The sequence below is a fragment of the Castor canadensis genome, chromosome 1 (genome assembly GCF_047511655.1).
Source record: "Castor canadensis chromosome 1, mCasCan1.hap1v2, whole genome shotgun sequence".
Classification (NCBI taxonomy): domain Eukaryota; kingdom Metazoa; phylum Chordata; class Mammalia; order Rodentia; family Castoridae; genus Castor; species Castor canadensis.
The window spans coordinates 207,465,654-207,484,278 of record NC_133386.1 but is presented as its reverse complement, the minus strand read 5'-3'; the positions used below and the strand labels follow the sequence as shown (position 1 = coordinate 207,484,278).

General features: G+C 59.6%; 3 protein-coding genes across 5 annotated transcripts in view; 2 read left to right on the top strand and 1 right to left on the bottom strand.

Moving 5' to 3' along the window:
- The window catches only part of Cd81 (CD81 molecule), a 16,022-nt gene extending 15,380 nt beyond the window's left edge, over positions 1 to 642 (top strand). The window contains exon 8 of the mRNA XM_020168785.2: positions 45 to 642. Within this exon, the coding sequence (XP_020024374.1) occupies positions 45 to 107 (63 nt within the window). The 3' untranslated portion in view covers positions 108 to 642. The remainder of the gene's footprint in view (positions 1 to 44) is intronic.
- Trpm5 (transient receptor potential cation channel subfamily M member 5) lies at positions 282 to 18,625 on the bottom strand. Of its 2 annotated transcripts, none has more exons than XM_074051024.1 (21): positions 18,361 to 18,625; positions 17,658 to 17,722; positions 17,291 to 17,482; positions 16,910 to 17,012; positions 15,734 to 15,852; positions 15,063 to 15,413; positions 14,850 to 14,990; positions 14,624 to 14,747; positions 13,833 to 13,978; positions 13,311 to 13,423; positions 13,046 to 13,138; positions 12,653 to 12,899; positions 12,060 to 12,178; positions 11,748 to 11,880; positions 11,418 to 11,592; positions 8,460 to 8,613; positions 7,777 to 7,958; positions 7,369 to 7,501; positions 6,526 to 6,598; positions 6,080 to 6,146; positions 282 to 5,751 (listed from the first exon to the last, which is right to left on the bottom strand). In XM_074051024.1, the coding sequence occupies exons 1-21, from the start codon at positions 18,593 to 18,595 to the stop codon at positions 5,642 to 5,644; spliced, it is 3,075 nt and encodes a 1,024-aa protein (XP_073907125.1). In that variant the 5' UTR covers positions 18,596 to 18,625; the 3' UTR covers positions 282 to 5,641. The 2 variants fall into 2 exon arrangements, with proteins under 2 accessions (XP_073907125.1, XP_073907126.1); XM_074051025.1 differs by having other exon boundaries at positions 282 to 5,748.
- Tssc4 (tumor suppressing subtransferable candidate 4) lies at positions 2,246 to 4,379 on the top strand. 2 transcript variants are annotated; one of them, XM_074051026.1, is made up of 3 exons: positions 2,246 to 2,658; positions 2,987 to 3,103; positions 3,235 to 4,379. In XM_074051026.1, the coding sequence occupies exon 3, from the start codon at positions 3,256 to 3,258 to the stop codon at positions 4,165 to 4,167; it is 912 nt and encodes a 303-aa protein (XP_073907127.1). In that variant the 5' UTR covers positions 2,246 to 2,658; positions 2,987 to 3,103; positions 3,235 to 3,255; the 3' UTR covers positions 4,168 to 4,379. The 2 variants fall into 2 exon arrangements, with proteins under 2 accessions (XP_073907127.1, XP_020024375.2); XM_020168786.2 differs by having other exon boundaries at positions 2,246 to 2,858.

Here is an 18,625-nt window from a genome sequence, read left to right as displayed (position 1 = left end):
CTCCTGAGCCCCTGGTACTGACCTCATCCTCTTCCTCACCACAGATCTTTGAGATGATCCTGAGTATGGTGCTGTGCTGTGGCATCCGGAACAGCTCTGTGTACTGAGCCCCTGCAGTTTCAGCCACAGGAACCCCCGCAGTGCCACCAGAGTGACCCGGAGGCTGCTGAGGGCTGTCACCATCTGTGTATATAATGTTTCCGGTATTACTCTGCTACACTTAGCCTTTTCACTTTTGAGGTTTTGTTTTTGTTCTCAACTTTCCTGTTACCTTTTTGGGGCTGAGATCACGCATAGGTGGCTGTGTGGGGGTGGAGCTAGCCTGGGCCTTGGGGATCCTGTGCTTCTGGGCCCCTTAGGGAGCTCTGTCTGCTGAGCCAGCCCACTCCTGGGGCCTCTTCACCCAGAGGCTCAGTGTGGCCAAGCTGGGGTCTGTGTCCACCCACTCTGCCCATCCTGTGGGCTGCACATTGCTCACATCTTTTTTAATCCTTGTCCCTCTACTGCCCCCATTTTGAGAGCTGGGCCTGTGAGCACTCTTATGCCTTCAATGTACCTGTCCTTTCTAACATGTCACCTTCAATTGTAATTACAACATCTTGAAACAGTCATTTAATAAAGAAGGAAAATCAGGCATGCAAATGGGACTGTAAGACTTCTTCCTGTGCCAGCAGCATCTGAGACCCAGGGAAAGCCTGGTGTGCATACACCTCAGCTTAGAACTTTGCCAAGCCCAGGGTGAGCTGGCTCAAGAGGGGCTGTGGGCCACAGTGGGTGGGCAGGACTGGATCCCTAGGGAGCACAGGTCCCAGCACAGGACCTGTGTCGGTTCCCTTACTCTGGGTGTCCAGCTTCAGATGGCCCTACACCAGTTTGACCTTGTTCTTACTTCACCTGTTGGACGCACCAAGTGCAGAGATGGAAAGGAGGGGCCAGTCAGCCAGAGAATTCAATACAGGATTGCTGGGGGTGGGGCTACAAGACCCCTTTACTCCTAATGGATTGCTGCTGCCTTCCAAGCATCTAGGTGCCTAAAATGTTCCATTGAGCTGGATAACTAAGGGCCTAAGCTCATGTCTAAGGGTCCCACTGGGATGAACTCGGGCTTTGAGGTTAAGTGGCCTGGGCACCCCGACCCCCACTGTCTTTTTCTCTTTGACCTCTTATAGCCAATAGCTCTATCTAGACTCCTGTCTGTCCCCCCACTCCTCCAGCTGCTTCCCCTAGTCGGGATGGGGATGCTGGCATGTTTAATTGGCCTCAGGAGGAAAGGAGAGCCTGCCTGGGATTCATGTGTCAGCTCCCAGCAGCCTCTTACAGGCTTATTGGAAACCAGCCCCAGCCCTGCACTGGGGGTATCTACAGGGTTTTGCAGTCCTCCTGGGACCTTCTAGGGTGAAGTCCTGGTTGGGTTAGTTGCTAGGGATAGCTTGCCTAAGCCTGGGAGTTGCCTTCAGGCATGGGCTTCTGGAAGCAAGACCATGGAATCCTCCTAGGGTTTAGGGAGGGAGGAATAAGGCATTCCAAAGGTGCACAGCAGCCCAGACCACTGAGGAACAAGCCCCACTTCTGTGTCTCCAGGCAGGGCCACAACTCCTTGGACCCTGGTCTCTTAGTGGATGTTGAGAGGGCAGGCCCCGGAGGACGGAGCCATTGCTAGCCCTTTAGCAGCGAGGTCACCAAGCAGTGAGAACTAGGCACCCCAGGCACAGAAGGGGTAACGGGTGCGGGTCACCTGGGGTCTGGCGGCCAGAAACGTGGCCTGTCAAGGGAGAACCCGACCCTGGTCTCCAATTCTGCAGGAAGGTGACCTGCCCCATCTGCTGTAGCCAGGTTGGGTCAGGCCGTCAGCTCCCAAGCCTGGCAGCCATCAGAGTGGCCTTCGGGCTGCAGGTCAGGCCTCGGGTCCTGGCTGGACCAGCAACTGGCAGCACGAGTAGGCAGAGCCTCCTAAGCCCGGACCAACGCCCAGACAACGGCCACACACCAAGGCCAGCACAGCAGAATCCTTGGTATGAAGGGCGGCCCAGCCCCGCCCAGCCCCGCCCGGCGGGGCACAAACGGAGTCCTAGGGCAGCTACAGCTACCGCTTCCGGCCAGAACCGGAACTTCTCGGGGATCGAGTTCACGCCCGCCAGACGGGATGACGCGCTTCCTGCCTGACTTAGGCGCTGTTCCCACGGCTTCCGGCAGGCGGCGGTGGAGTCCCGGCACGCTTACGTGATTGGCAATAAACCCTGGAGCACTGTGGGACTCGCAGCCCTGGCTCCGCCTCTTCCTTCTCGCTTCAGTCAATTCCCGGCGGATTTCCGGGCCCACCCTGGACACCAGGGATGGAAATGTTAGGTAGCGTAGACGCATGCGCACAGGCCGCACGACCCGACAGGCCTAGGGCGGTGGCCCGGTACTTTGTGGGAAATGTAGTTCTTTGGGCGCAGAAACCGCGGCACGAAAACTGAGGGAGACTCGGTTTCCCAGAGGGCTGAGCGCGGGTGGGCGAGGACCGCGGTCTGAATCCTGCGGGTTCCCGACGCTGTGAGCCAGCCCAGCGCCGGGGAAAAAGCCGAACGCCGGAGAGACCCCACCGGCCAAGAGGACACGGATGCCGGAAGGGTCGGCGCCGGCTGCCGCTCTCGGCAACCTCAGGACCAGAGCCTGGCGAGTCTCTCCGGCCCTAAACAGACCCCCGTCCCCTCCTTCTGGGCGGCCCTGCTGCAGGGGCGGTCGTGTCTGATCTCGGGCGCCGCTCTCTTGTCGGTCTATGCCACGCCCGTGGCTGTTTGCACCACACCTTGCCGGGTCGCGGCAACAGAGCTCTGCGTTTAGCCGGGCGGGCCTCGGGGTCTGGGTCAGAGCAGGTAGCGGACTGGTGGAAAGCCGGTGCCCTCGTGCCTGGCTGGTGTTGGGCCCCCGACCTGCGGTCGCCCACCTGTAGTACATCTTTTGCATGTGCACCCTGTGTTCTGATGGTTGACTCTCTTCTCAGTCCCAACCCAGCAAGCTGCTCCACATCTGGGCCTGACTGTATACACCTGTGCTACCCAGGACCTTTATCTGGGCCTCGCCCGCTTGGCTGACCTGCCAGCGCTCCCCCAGGCACGTGGTAAGCACGCAGGAGGTGAGAGGAGGGCTAGGGAGGCCAGGTGAAGGTCTTCCTGCCTGGGGCTTGTGGCTGCAGGAGGTCTTGACCTACACCACTCTCTTCATGACAAATTCCGACTGCTTTTTTTCCAGGTGTGCCGGGTCCAGGTCCACATGGCCGAGGCAGAGGTGAGGGAGGCCAAGCAAGCAGCCGAATATGATGCTCTGCCTTCTGACACCGTGTCCCTCAGCGACTCTGACTCTGATCTGAGTCTGCCAGGAGATGCTGAGGTAGAAGCGCTGTCCCCAGAACGGCCGTCAGGGGAGGCTCAGGAGGACTCAGGCCCTGAAGAGCCCCTGGAGCCCCCTGCCCCCGTGCAGCCCTTCCACCTCCGAGGCATGAGCTCCACCTTCTCCCAGCGCAGTCGCAGCATCTTTGACTGTCTGGAGGGAGCTGCCCAGCGGGTGCCACCCTCTGTACCCCGAGTCAGCATGAGTGATAATGACTTCAAGCGGCCCCTGGCACCCTCCAGCCAGCCTGCAGCTGGGGGCCTGGGCAGGGCCCATGGGAGCCCTGGCCCCCCAAGAGTGTCCCGTGTTCCAGACTATGTGGCACACCCTGAGCGCTGGACCAAGTACAGCCTGGAAGACGTGGCCGAGGGCAGCGAGCAGAGCAATCAGGCTGCTGCCCTGGCCTTTCTGGGCATCCGGAGCCAGGCGACTCCCGCTGACTACCTACCCTCCTTCAACCAGGACCCCTCCAGCCGCGGGGAGGGAAGAATGGTCTTTACCAAGCCGGCCCGAACAGAGAGGAAGAGGGTCCTGAAGAAGGGTGTACCGGCCTCAGGTGGAGAGGGCCCTGTGGAACTGGCCCATCTAGCAGGGCCTGGGAGCCCAGAGACTGAGGAGTGGGACGGCCCCCAGGGACTGCCAGAGGTAGGGATGCTTCCAGAGACTGCCAGCACTGAGTCCTCACCGGGCCCCCTGGGGGTGGAGGCTGTTGGCTTCCACGGTAGCAAGAAGCGGAGCAGAGAGCACTTCCGGAACAGGGGAAGCAGCCCGGAGGGCCCAGGGGCAGGGGTGTGAGAGGCTGTGAAGTCACTGTCACAGGTGGAGGAGGAGCACCCCTTGGTGAGATTCCTGTAGGGGGCGCTACACCCCATCTGGCACTCCGGCCATTCTCCCAAGCAGAGACCTCACAGGCTTAGCGCAGTGCGGGCTGGCTAAGGGATACTGGAAGTCTTTGCTTCAGTGCCTCGGGGGAGGGGACAGGGCAATAAAGGCATTGGTCTCCCTCAGGTTCTGTGTCTCTGTGGGTCCCAATTGCCCGTAGGGCTCCAGCAGCTGCTGTGGACCTTGTCTGCTGTGTCCAGCTTCACTCAGCACTCCATCCCCACACCTGACTCTCCAACACAGTCGTGGGGCTGGACACCTGCTGTAGTCATTGGTTCATCTACCCACAAGGACAAGTCTTGAGCAGCGTGGCTCAGCCCAGTGTCCAGTTCTGTGCTGACTGCAGGCCTTCCACAGAGGCCCGAGTGTGGGCACGTTGGTAGAGGTTAAGCAGGTGCTCCCAAGGTGTGTGAGGATGGCCACACACCTAGGTGTCCTAAGAGCATGTTGCCAGGACTCCTTATGCAGGGCACCGTTGGTGCCATGTGCTATTGCTGGGAGCTATTCACCAGTCTTGCCCAGGCTGGGCCTTGGGGGACAATGATGGTCCTCTAGTGCTGGGAAGGCAGGAGTGAGCACATGTTCCTTATGACTAGGCCCACTGGAAGCCAGGGAGCTGGCCTGCTGTGCTGCTAAGTGCAGACCTACCCCTCCTCTGCAACCTCATTCCAGTGCTGGAGGTCCCCAAGAAGAGGAGGAGCCAGCCTGGCTGGTCACTTTGCTTAGTAGCTAAGATCCCAGATTTCACCTCATGGGGCTGGCAAGCCCTTTCTCTGCCCCCAGGGGTCTTACTGAGATGGGGATGTGGGTGCCCCAACAGCCCCTGGTGTCCAGTGTGATCTCCAGGCTCTGGCATTTGGGCACTTGTGGGGGCTGTATCCTGGGGTCATTGTTGCCCTGGACACGAGATGTACCAGCCATGGGGCAGAGGGGGAGCTGACAGAGTGGACACCTGGCCCAGCCCTTTGGGAGCTGCTCAGCTGCCTCACAAGGGCCATTGGGTCTTCAAGGCAGAAACCATAACTACTAGTGTTTGAAGGAATGGCTGATCTCTTATCTAGGAACACAGGGTAGAGCAGGGACAGATCCCAAAGTAGCTGCCCAGCCGAGGCAGGAGGTGCCCACACTTCACAGCTAATGCTGCTGTTCCAGCCAGATGGGAGCATGGAGGAGCCCACCAGCCAGTCTTCCTAGGAGTCCCAGAAAGGTGCCAAGAGATGGGCTTGTTTTCAAGGGGGGACATCCAGGAAGAGGTGACCTGTGATGAGGCTAAGAGGACCACTTCTCGGGGCTGTGCTGCAGGTAGGGGAAGATCATTATGTTCCCAAAGCTCAAGATGGACAGTGAAGTGCCAGGACTGGGGCTCCAGGAAGGTGGGCCTGTGGCATCAGTTGTCTGAAGGTAGCAGGCTGGCCTCTGGGTTCTCCCTGTTGCCAGGGTCCCCTGCGTGGCCAGCAGGGGCCTGTGTACTCCCACCACTGCAGCTCTGAGGGCCTGCTGGGAAGAAAGGGCTTCCTCAGCGGGTGAGTGCCAGCCAGAGGCAAGGGCCAGTTCATGGTGGCTCTCAGAGTGGCCAAGGTACAGCCCAGTAGGGCCAGTGCTAAGCAGAGCGTCAGAAATCTGGGTCCCCCAGGCCTTATGCCCTGACAGGCACCTGCACCCTTCAGTAGCAGTGGCAGCCGAGGGCATCAGAGACCTCCAGTACAGGGGAGGAGGCAGCACTGCACTACCTGTGGGCCCTGTCACCTGCCTCAGACCAGCACCCTTGGCCCTTGAGAGGGCACCCTTGGCCCACCTCAACTCCACGCCCCAGAATCAAACTTACTCCAGTTTGTGCCGCCCGGAGCTGTCGTGTCCGCCATGGAAGACAGGAGCAGCATGCAGTAGTTGACCTAGAGGGGGCCAGGGGAGGTGCCAGGACATGGGACGGGGACCCTCCCATCCTCCCCCTCCACACACTCCTGCCAGGGTCACTGCTATGATGGAGCCCCTCCCTCTGGGCAAGGTTCCAGTGTGTTGTGAGGTGAGTGGCCAGTGAAAGTCGGCAGTGAGAGACCTTCAGGTCTGTAGGGCCAGCTCTGGGAGGAGCAGGCCAACGTGCCTCTGCCCTGGGGCCTTGCCTGCCCTGTCCACAGGGGGCCCTCTGCTCCTGCCCAGGCCCTGACTTGACCCATTGGTTTGCATTGTGGGTGCAGGACTGTGTCATGCCCATGTCATCAGCTGGCCAGCCACTTCAGGAAGGAGAAGGGAGTATTGGGTTTCCTGGCTTGCCTGTGATTCCAGACACTTGAGGCGCTTTTCTTGCTCTCTCAGACCCCCAAGATAGTTGGCAACCAAGTCCACTCTGTGGAGAAGCAGAGGAAGTCACAAGCTAGACAGTCATGTGACGCTCCACACGGGAAACTTGCCCTCCTCCCACTGTCCCCAGACCTCTGGCCCCTTCCCACCCTGCTCTCCTCTCTCCAACTTCTGCACCCTCCCAGAGGGTTGGGAGAGTCCATCCCTGCCTGGGGCACACCATCCAGTGAGGGGGCACCTGGCAGGATGTCCCCACCCATAGGTGGGCAGGACCAGAGCCCTTGGAGTGAGGGCTGGGGATGGATGTGCCAGGTCTGGAGAGAAAGAAGAGCCCCATAGCAGGGATACACCACACTTCTTATGTCATGTCCCTGACTACAGAGCAGACAAGGCTCTGGCAGAGCCCCACATGAGTGGGAGGCAGGCTGATGGGCACTGGCACCATCTCCCTGACCCCTTTCCTAGCCTCAATTTCCCCAGTTCACTGACACTAGAAGGCCTCACCCAACTTTAGGGCACCACCCTCTCCCCGTGAACAAGGTGGAGGTCCCTGGGATGCTTATGCCAGGCAGGAACTTTCCAGATCTCCTGCCCCATCACAGCATCCTTCAGACCAAGACCAGCCAGCCTGTGGTTCAGGGAAACAGACAGCCAGGTTACAGCTGGGTCCACCTGCCCCCAGGGCACAGCCCTTTCTACATTTCTGGGCAACCCCGTGAGCGGGCCTGGCTGCAGCTTCCAGCCTGCTACACTAGTGAAGGTCTGAGCCTCCGTGCACCTGGTCTCTGGGGTCCCACACGCCACCCCATCCTGTACCTGTGGGCAGTTTTCCGCAGCACCTCCCCCTCACTGTCCCTCCTCCTCCTCTCCTCGTTGCTCAGGAAGTTCTCCTTTTGAACTGTCTCCCAGGTGACGATCTTCTGGTCCAGAGGGTCAGGCAGGTCTCTCTCTGGAAAGGCAGGGAACAAAGGCAATCCTCAGTAGAGCCCTGTGGCCTTCTAGGGCAAAGCCCAGGCCTAGGGTGAGGTGGGGGAGCTCAGGAGCAGGGCACAAGGTGATCAGCAAGGACGGGCCTCCATGCAGGGACCTCAGCTGCAAGGAGACAGGCTGGGCCTGTGTCCCCCTGTTCTGGGCCGGAGGCACTGGTCAGCCTGCACCTAGAGCCAGGGCGTTGTCCTGCAGCCAGGGCTCTTGAGATGGCTGACGTCCAGCCTGTGGCCTCACCCAGGTGCTCCCGCTTGTGCTGGGCGGCCTTCCTGAAGACACGCTTGAGCACCAGGCTCAGGTGACTGAGGAGGATGAAGGGCGGGGCCAGGGCAGGGCGCCCGTGGTACTCCACGATGAGGTGATAGCGCTGGAACTTCCAGAACATGTCAGCATTGCCCTGCACGACCTGAAACGTGTAGCTGCAGGACACACAGCCGAGCCCCTCACCCCACTGGCCTCCTGCTCCAAGCGTACATCCCACCCCCAACCCATCCCCTTTGGGTAACCAGGAGCAAGTGGGGCTGGCTCTGGAGGCCCAGCACCCCTTCTGTAATGGTGAGCTGCAGTTGGGTCTACTCCACTGCCCATCTGCTCTCCCAAGCCCACCTGGGGCTTTTCTTGCGCTGCTGAGCCCCTAGATCCTGCAGACCTCAGCTCTGCTTCCTGGGAGGACAGAGGGTGGCTACAGAGCTGGGGTGGGCTCCTTAGTGCTGATCTGTGCCTCTTCCTCACAGCCAGGGTGTCCTCCCTCTGCTGGAGAGCCAGGCCAGCCAACCCAGAAGCAAGGTGCCAGGGACCCAGGCTTCAGCCTGCACCCCAGCGGCAGGGCCAGAACCAGCTGCACTGAGGGGCTAAGAGCTGGGGGTCCCCAGGCACCCTGCGTGTGAACACAGCAAGGCCAGGGCAGCCCAGGTGGGCACCTGAACATGGCGATAAGCAGATTCATGAGCAGCACGTTGGTGACCAGCAGGAAGGTGACCAGCAGAAGGATGACCAGCCAGTTGGCGTAGAGGTTGGGGCAGGAGGGTGAGTCCTCTTGCAGCAGGGGGTGGATAGAGCAGTTCACGCGGGCTTCTGTAAGGCCAGAAGGAGCACTCAGCACTGGGAGAATGGGCTTGGGGCTGAGGCCACCAGAGCACAAGGGCTGCAGGTGGCCCCTGTCCCGCTTTACACGGCATCGTCTCGGTTTTAGCACCAAAAGTCCCAAGGGGGAAGCCCCAGTCCCAGCAAACCAGACAGAAGCACAGCCTAGCACCGGTCGGCATCTCCCCAACTCTACTGGGCTTCCACATCGTGGAGGCAGAGCCAAGGAAGGCCAGGCGTGGAGAGAGGTAAGGACAGAAAGATTTTGGGGCCGGTTTCTGCCTGTCATTGCATGAACTAACTCCCCCATTTCCCTCATAACAGCTCACTAACTTCTATCTAGGCCCAAACTGAAGGCACCAGAGCCCACTCTGGCCTGAAGAACATTCTGTCTGTGCATTTTGGATGCTGACAGGCTGAGCTCCTAGGCCCTGGGCACAGGCAGCCAGGAAGGGCCACTCCAGCATGCCCAAGTGGCCTTAGGCCATAGCTCCAACCCCATGGTGCCAGACCTTCACCCCCGCAGGGCCCAGACCCAGGCCCACACCCCCTCCCAGTCTTCAGAGCAGGTGGTGGAAGGAGCAGATGGAAGTCAGGGCGAGCACCCTGTTCCCCCCCCACCCCACCAGCCATCCCCTCTTCTCAGGGAGGAGCCCCTGGCTCCAGTTCTCTCCCACACTGTGTGCTTGTATGTGGTTTTGTCTGTGTGTGTGCACACACGTGTGGGTGTGGCTGTGTGCCTGCCCACACATTCGAATGTGTCCCTGTGCCTACCTCTGTGCTGGACTCACTCCCTGGGGAGAGGCCGTTCTGGGGCTTTTGTTTCTCAAGATCCATCTGTGTGTATCTGGTGACCCTGTGGCCCAGGGACACACTGACCCACGTTTGTGTCCCCCATCGCCGGGGCAAATCCCTGTCTTGTTGCTCTGCGTGAGTTACTGTGATGGGGGAGCCAACATGTGCGCTAGAGTGCTGTGTGGAAGGTGCATGTCTCAGTCAGGGCGTGCCAGGTCCTGTCCTACTCCCTCCATGGCTGCCCTAGCAGCCCCCAGTCCATGTGTCTGCTCCTGGGACTGATTCATGACCCTCGTCCCTCCCCATGGCACCTCAGAGAGGTGGCCAGTGTTGGTGTTTTGAAGCCATAAATCTGTCTGATAAAACACCTCAAAGAAAATGAGACCCCACACCCTCCCCAGGATTTGAGAAGGTGCCACTGGGCCAGGCTAGACACAAAATTGCCCCTGGGGCTTAGAGGCCCCACAGGGAAGGAAGAGCGAGTGGTGTGTGGAGGGGAGGGCCCCTGGGATCTGCAGGCTGGGAAGGAGTGGCCTGGGCCTCAGTTTCCCTCTCAGCCCAGGCATGTTAGAGAATAATGAACCTCTAATGGCCTGGATGGTGAACCCACAGGGTCCAGAGAGAGGGTGTTCAGTGAGCCCTGACCACAGATTTCTCATGGCTAGACTCTGCCTGTGTCATCCACAGTAGATGACAGACCTTTTGGGGACAGCCCTGGGCTAGGGTACATCTGCATCCCCTCTCTGCTTTCCCCAGGTGGCACCTGCCCCAGAAGAGATGGGAGTTGCACCAGGCCTGTCCCCCATACAGTGAAGAGGGCATGTGAGTGGAGAAAGAGGGGATCCCCAACCCAACCATGCCAAGGCTGAGCCACCCACCTCACCCCTCCTGTCCTGAGAGGTGCTGGGAGGGACTGTGGGGGCCATATGGTAAGGGTGGAGGTGTGGAGGGCCAGCAGGGTCTGGTTAGACTAATGGTCCAGAAAGCTGATGCCCAAGGATGAGCAAACACCAAAGGCACAGTGAGGTGGGGGCTAAGAAAACAACTCCAGGAAATGGCCTGGGGACACCCCAATTAGGAGGCAATTTCCAGCCCTGCTGTCCCTGGAGGCCTGTATTTGCTCCAATCTCACTGTCATCCACTGACAAATATTTATTGCATGTCTTGATGGCCAGCCTGGTCTCATTAGTGGCCTTTTCCAGGATGGCTTGTGCGGCCCATCGATCTGGGGTGGCCCCAAGCCCCCAACTCCAGCCAGAGTAAATGACCCTTGTTCAGCCACTCTGTGTCCCATTTCCCACCCATGGTATCCAGGAATGCCACATGGGGCCAGCACCCCTGGGTTCCCACTCTGGCCCATCTTGCTGGAGTTGCTTGGGCCCCTCTGTTCACCAAACCCTAGCCACCCCAGGGGCCTTCATCCTGGCCTCAGGGTTCCCCCCTCCTTCATCACCACTGAGACCCCCATCCCCACTTGTCATGAGGAAGCTGCCAGTCTCCACCAGCCCCAGCCAGGTGCAGGGCTTGGCTTGGGGACACCCACAACTAGACAGGCCAGCCCCCTCCAATGACAATAGGCAACACACACACTCTGGGAGGGTCCCTAGCAGAAGTGAGGTGCTGTAGGGAATGGTGTGGAGTCTCGGTGAGCAGGTGGTGATAGGAAGGCCTCAGCCTTCATCTCAGGGGGCAGTGAGCCTCTGCAGGGATAGTCAGGGTAGCACTCGCAGTGTCCCCTCAGCCCTCTGTCCTCCATAGGCCACCCCCAAACTTGACTCTCCCTTTGGCCTCCCCAGGCAGGAGAAAACCCCTGGCCACCTTGGGGTCTCACTCATTTCACAGCCTGAGTGAGGTTGGGGCTCTGTGACTAGGCTGACCCTGCCTCTGCCCCAGGTCTGGGCCTGGCTGTGAAGCTAGCTATGCTGGGCCCCTGGGGTTGTAAAACACCGCACTGGTGCAGAGAGTCCCCACAAGCCACCCCCAGCCAGCTGCAAGCGCACCATCGATCTCATCCAGCGGGATCTGCCCAAAGATCTGCAGGTATGGCCGATAGAGCACACGGCGGAAGATCCACTCGAGACGGCCGTCCTGGGGGTGCAGCAGTGCCTGGGTGGTCACACCATAGGCCACGAGCCACACACTCAGGAAGAAGAGGAAGAAGAAGACGTCCTTCATCTGCAGGGGCAGGCAGGTCAGCAGGCGGTGGAGGGCCCCTCCTCCACCAGGGTTGAATGGAACCAACCACCCAGGGCCCCGGCTCGCCATCCACCCACGGTGGGAATCTCAGGCTGGTCTCCACCTACCGGGGTCAGGGATCTCAGGGGTCTTACCATCCGCTCCACAATGATGATCTTGGGGCCCAGTTGCTTGTGGATGGCAAAGATGTGGATGAGCCGAAGTGTGAACACCATGAAGTCAATGGCGAGCACCGTGCGGCCTGCCTCAAACACTGAGGGCAGCACCCTGCAGAAGGGCACAGCTGGACAGGGCCGCTAGAGCCCAGAAAGGGAGAGAGACTTCCCCAAGGACACAGAGCATGTTGCCAAAAAGCAGACGCCATGGGTACCCCCGATTTCAGAGACCCAAATGCCTTCCCCTGAAACCCACCCACCTGAGGTCACAAAGCCTCGGACACCACAGACCTGCAAGTGACACCGATGATGAACAGGAAGATGGCCACCATGTCACACTTGTTCCAGTTGTCCTCCACATACAGAGTGAACTTCTTCACCAGGTTTGTGTCCTCATCTGTGAAAAAGCCCTGGTGGAGGGAGACAGTCTGAAGACAGCTGCCCAGGCCACCTTTCAGAGACAGCCTGGCCCCATCTAGAAGCTGCAAGGATCAGGGCTCAGTCTGCATAGTAAACAGGGTTCCACCTGTGTCAGTACCCAGCCTGTGGCTGCAGTTAGAGTAGATTGAAGCTTATTTTTCTGACCTCAAAAACTGAGGTCAGTCTGGACTTGGAGTCAGGGCTCCATGTGGCCAGAGTCCAGGATCAGCTCGTACTGAATGTCTGGACTCAGTCAGTGATCCAGGCAGGGTTCAGACTCTGACTGAGCAGACCATGGTTGTGCTCAGTCTGGAGTTGGAATCAGGGCTTGGCCTGGAGCTGGGATCAGGGCTCAGTCTATGACCAGGATCAAAGCTCAGGAGACTGGGCAGATAGGAGGCCCTATCTTCAAGGCAGGACCCTGAGTTTCAGAGCCCAGGTCCTTGGCTTTTCTGGTCACTGACCTGTCGGATTTCCTCCAGCACCAGCGTGAAGACCCAGAAGTAGAGGATGACTTCAGGCCCTGATGGCCCTTGGGGAGGCGGCCTGAAGTCCACTAGCAGGACGTAGGTGAACAGGAAGAGGAAGGCGAAGTACATGACCACATTCCCCAGGAACACAGTCACGGGCGCACCCCAGAACTTCTGCCAGCGCGTGAGCAGAAAGGCAGCTCGCGGGCCTGCGTTGCCATGGGCACTGGGCCTCTGCACCCTGTCCCAGCAGAAAGGAGTTCGGAGTGATGAGGTGGGCACCTGGTCGCAGTGCTCTGAGGGAGCCAGCCTCTGCCCACCACCTCTTCCAGCCTCCTGCCACCACCCGCCAGCCCCTCCATCCTGCCTGTCCCCTTGGCCCCTTACTGGCCACCCGGGCTGCACAGCAGGCTCCTCTCTGCATCCAGGCTGTCCAGCTCCTGCAGGTCCTCCAGGCCTGACTTCACCGGGGTGTCCTCACTGTGGTACAGGGACACTTAGGGACCTCAGGACAGGCACCGACTCAGCCCAGCTAGCAAAGAATGTGTTGGGCCCACTGAGGACAAGGGCTGATGTGCCCAAGTGGACACAGAGATGCAAGACTTGGGGACCCAGAGAGGCTCTGGCACTGGCTTCTGCCTCTCTGACCCACCTGAAGGTGATGAGGTTAGTGTAGATGAGGGCGGGGCAGGTGAAGGCCCCCAGCAGCCACAAGATGGATGTACCTGTCACCATGTTCCCCCACCAGATCTTGGTCAGGAAGGCCTGGAATAAAGGCATAACGCTAGCTGCCCACCTCCACGCATTTGGCCATATGGTGCCCGGTGCCTGGCCAGGCGTTTGGGAGATCCACCTGCTTGCATGTGGGCTGCCCCAGGAGCCTCCGCCCCGGATGGAGGATGGGCAGGAGGAGGATTTTGCTGTTCTTGGGGAATTTCCATAAGCGATCTAAGTGCTTGGGCTGAGCCAAGCAGGTGGCACTTGCTCTGAGACCCAGAGCATCTCTGGCAAAGGGAGCAGGAACAGAGTGCCTTCCCTTCATCAATGGGACATGGGGAGACAGCTGCAGGCCGAGGGGAGGGGTTAGTTGGGGCCCCACATTGTCCCAGGGGTGGCCTGGGCCTTGCCGAACACTTGGCCCCTGGGGCCTGCCTGATGCTGATTGGCCACTCACCTGGACGCCGTCGTGGGCAAAGAAGGCCTTGGTATCGGCCTCGGTGGCCAGGTGCAGGCAGGTGGTCCTGCTCCAGCTACGGTTCCGGCGCACCAGCAGGGCAAAGGCTCGGTCTTCACTGTTGCTGTAGCACTCGGAGAAGAGGTCTACCCACGGAGCTGCCTGTTGGGATGGGTGCTAACACCCCTCCCAGCCCCTCCTCTGCCCGAGCCAGGCCCTGTAGGACGTGCCCTGTGTCCACCTCCCAGCAACCAGCCAGGCCCGTACAGCCAGGCCACTGACCATCCCTGCCTAACTTCCCAAGACCCTTTCTTTTCTTTCTTTGTGTTTTGGCAGTTTGGGGACTTGAAATCAGGGCCTTGTGCTTACTAGGCAGGCGCTCTACCACTTGAGCTGCTCCACCAACCCTTTTTTTGTATTTTCAAGATAGGGTCTCTCAAACTGTTTGCCCAGGGCCGGCTCCAAAATGTGATCCTCCTGATCACTGAGTAGCTAGGATTATAGGTGTGAGTCACCAGTGCCTGGCATCCAAAATCCTTCCTTAACCTCTCATCTTCACTTCCCTGTCAAGACTGTGGGGCCTCCGTCATCCCAAATGTCCTCCGTCCTGCAGCAGGATGCTGTGTCCAGGAAGGTGGGGCTTCATCATCTCTGTTAGGACTTTAGGGCTGACCTCCACCCCCCCAGAAGGAGCTGTCCTCTGTCCTGTTCTACAGAGGTCACCAAGGTCACCCTGGCCATGCAGGCCCCTTTATCTGAGTCCATTGCCCTGCTGGACTGCCACCACTTACCCAGGGCCAGCTGCTCGTACTTGGCCTCTCTCATGGTGCGGGCCACCTCAGCCTCCGTCTCGAGGCGGGACATTTCCTTGATGATTTTGCAGGCGGCCAGAGCGGCAGCTACACCTTCCTGGCCCTGGAAAACGGGGCCTCAGGGTGCAGCTCACCTCTCCCCACCACTCCCAGCCTCCCTCCCCAGGAATCCCGAGGGAGCCCAGGCCCAGCCCGGACCACTCACCATGGCCCAGAAGTAAGTGGCCATCTCGTAGCGGTTCTGCAGCACGGCCCACAGGAATAGGTCTCTCCAGGGGTCCTCGCTCTTCTGTGTGAGGTCCAGCAGCCATTTCTGGCCTGGGGGTCGCTTGGCGGGCCCCCTCTCCTGGGATACACAGATGTTGGTCTCCAGCCTGGCCCTGCCTCCTCCAGGGGCCTCCAGTCAGCCCCCACTCACCGCCATCCTCCGGCCAGCCACCCGGCTGTCCTGGTAGAGGCCACGGCAGGCGTCGTGCAGGAAGTCCTTGAGCACACGGGAGACCTCTTGCAGTGAGAAGGCGGGAGGCCCAGCGGGTGGCTCCCGGGCCTGCTGCGTGCCCAGGCCGGCTAGCGTCAGCCGGCCCTCCTCGTGCTTGCGTTGCAGCAGGTCGAAAAGCAGGCTCTTGGGGGACACGGAGCGGTAGAGCTGCTGCAGCCGCCCATAGGTCAGGAATTCAGCCATGTCGGCTCCACTGTCCACAAAGAGGCGCACGAACTCTGGCTTATTGCTCACCAGGGCGTCCATCATCACCTCCTCCAGGTCACAGGACTGGACTCGCCCGGCAGAGGGGAAGACAGGGACAGTGAGTGGAAGGGTAGAGGGGCCAGGGCACCCCAGCCTGTCCTGGGTGCCTGGGACAGGAAGGGTCCTATGTGTTGGCCAGTGCTGAGGGGATCATAACCCTGAACTTTGGACTGATTTGTGTCTCAGGGTAATCCAGCCCATCCTTCGGGGGTGTCCTGCCCTCATCTTGACCCCCTCCAAGCCACCCGTCTGAGCATAACAGGGCCCCAATGGGCCAAACTAGCAGCCCTGGGATTCCAAGCCCTCAATGTGTCCCTGCCCTGGGCCCAGGACCCAGGAGGCACCTTCCACTCCACATCCCCACTGAAGATCTCGCTCTTCGCAATGTCCACGCGGTCCCAGGCCACAGCCAGCTTGAGCTCGTCCAGGTAGTCCTGGGCCTCTTGACTGTGGCTCTTGCAGGCTGTGGGCAGAGCAGGCAGGGGTGAGGACCCACGCAGAGTCTAGGGCATGCAACTGGAATGTCGTGTAAGGATGGTGGCTCGTGGGAATAGAAGCAAGAGGCTCCAGGAGCTGGTGTGGGTGCCCAGGGCCCCCGGTCAGGATGCAACGAAGCCGAAGGGAGCCTCCAGGGAAGGGAGACCTCAGTTAACACCCCTTCCTACAGATGGCACAGGGCAGCACATTCCCACACAGGCACATTTCTTCCACAGGAAGGACTTTCTGTCACAAGTTGGCCCTGCAAGGTCACTGGGGTGAGGCCCTGCTGTTGTGTGACTGTGAAGCGGACACCAAGTCCATAGACTACTAGGACAGCAGTGTGACCTGTGGGCGGCAGTGAGGGGTCCTGCCTGGGGTTCCCTGAGCCGCCCTGTCCTGGGAGAAGAGTCACTGACAGTCCAGACACCCTTGCTGGAGGGGCCCCTCACCTGAGTGTCCCTGACCCTTGCCCAGTACTGTCCTTTCCAGCCTGCGCCTTTGTCCTGCTGGCCGAGGTCAGCCCTGTGGTGGGCTTCTCTCCAGTGCAAAATGCATAGAGTGGTAACAGACGCCCCCATCAGCTGATGTAAGGATGAACACTAAGCTCCATCCATGCTATGGTCTCAGGGAGGAAGGAGAGAGTGGTACCCCCTATAGCACAGATGGATTTGGGGACATTGCTCAGTGAAGGAAGCCAGACACAGTAGACACTGGTTCCATTTATGTAAAATGCACCAAGAGCTCGAACCCACAGTGTCAGAAAGTTGCACAGATGCCAGGGGCTGGGGACAAGGTGGAAGGGATGCTGAGGGACACGGAGCTTCTTTCTGGGGTGATGGAAATAGACAGTAGACTGCAACTGTATACTTTTTTCAAACTGCGGTAATATGTGTGTTTAGAACAGCACATCTCATAAAATTCGCACACAGAACACCTTGCAAATGTGTTGGCAGGCGGGCGTCCAGCACGAACACTGCCAGGGAGGCAGAATGCCAGGTGGCTCAGCACCAGTTGCTAAGCCCAGCCCTGGCCAGCCTCACCTTTCACCAGCGCCTTGAGGATGACTGTGTCCAGGCCCTCGGAGCCCTCCCGCTCGAAGCTGTGCACGGTGAGCAGGTGGGGGTACAAGGTAATGTCCTGTAACTGAGGGCACCAGGCGGAGACCCTGAGGGGCACCCATGGCGGGCATGCAGCTCCCCACGGGAGCCAGCAAGTGCCCACTTTCCCGCAAGCCCAGTTCAGGACCGGCCACAAGGTCCCTCTGCCCCATGAGGGCCTAGCAGCTGAAGCACAGGCTTTGCACACAGGGGGAGGGGACAGGTGGGTACAGACCTCGCTGCAGGGTTTTCCTGAAGAACTAGCTAGCCCCACCCCAGGAGGAGGCTCAGCCCTTCTTCCCCCAGTCCCTGGGCAGCACCTACCAGCTTGGTCCAGTGCCCGATGGCTTCCCAGGAGAAGTGCTCGCCAGGGAACTTCTCTCTAAACTGCTGCTCTACCACCTGTGGCACCAGCAGGTGTGGCTGGTTTACCAGGGCCGCAAGCACATCAGCAATGCCCCCTGAGCCTGCCAGGATCAGCCATGGGGTGGCGTGCTCCACGGCCCTGGAAATCCTCTAGGGATAGCAGAGGGTGGGGGGCAGAGTGGACCCCGAGTCAGCCCAGGTGGAGACACGTGGGGTGCCCCATCCTTCCCTGCCCCAGAGCGTCCTGGAGACCCACCACATCCTCTAGGGGGCTCTAGACAGCCAGGGGCTTCAGCCAGACCCCACAGCCCACCCCTGCACCTACCTCCAGGATGCTGGGGTCACCGTTAACCAACAGACAAAGAACGGGGATTTCGATGCTGCTGGTACCTGCAGATGAGCGGCCTGTAAGCTCCCTCGGACACCCGGGGTAGCCAGCCCGGAGAGGCAGACGGCCTGGGGACCCTCCTCATGAGGTGGAGTGACCACCCAGGCCTCAGACCCTCAACCTGCCAGACTCCTGAGCACATGATAGTCAAAGTCTTTTCCTAATCAAAGTGTGTCCCAGGGTCATGGGGGACCAGTACCCAACTCTCCACCTGCACTATCCAGGCAGGTCATCATCTGTGTCCAGAGCCAGCTTGTGGCAATTTAAAAATAAAGTAACATAAATAAGCCAGGCACAGTGACTCACAACTCTAATCCTGACTACTCTGGCGGGGGAGATCAGGAGGGTCTATGTTCAAGGACACCCTAGGCAGAAAAGCGAGACTCCTAGGACTGCTCCCCCAAATTAATATAAATAAGATGAAGCAACTAGTCCAGGTTGCACCTGTCACGTCTCCAAGGTCCCACACAGACATCTCAGGGCAACCAGCACAGGATGTCCTGTCAGCGGGCTGCTCTGTGTACCAGGAGGCACACTCAGAAAATCAGAGGGGAAGGAGGGGCACCCCACAGAAGCCGGAGGTGAGGCGTCCATGCAGAAACCTGTCGTCCCCCCCCCCCACCCCACCAGAAGCCTGAACCTGTTGGGGTCTTCAGCCTGGGAGCCAGAGTCACCAAAAACTGCCTGGGGACGTCTTGGAACACCTGCAGGGAGGCCGGCTCTCCCACGGCCCCTCTAACTTCCTGATAGACCCTGGATGGCCACCGTGGTGCCCGGGGCCAGCTGGAGGCCAGCAAGAGGACCAGACAGTCCGCCTCCGCAGGCATGGAGTCAGGCACAGCTGTGTTTTCGTTGTTCTCAACAACGAATTGCATTTTTCAACATTTATATTACCCCGACATAGT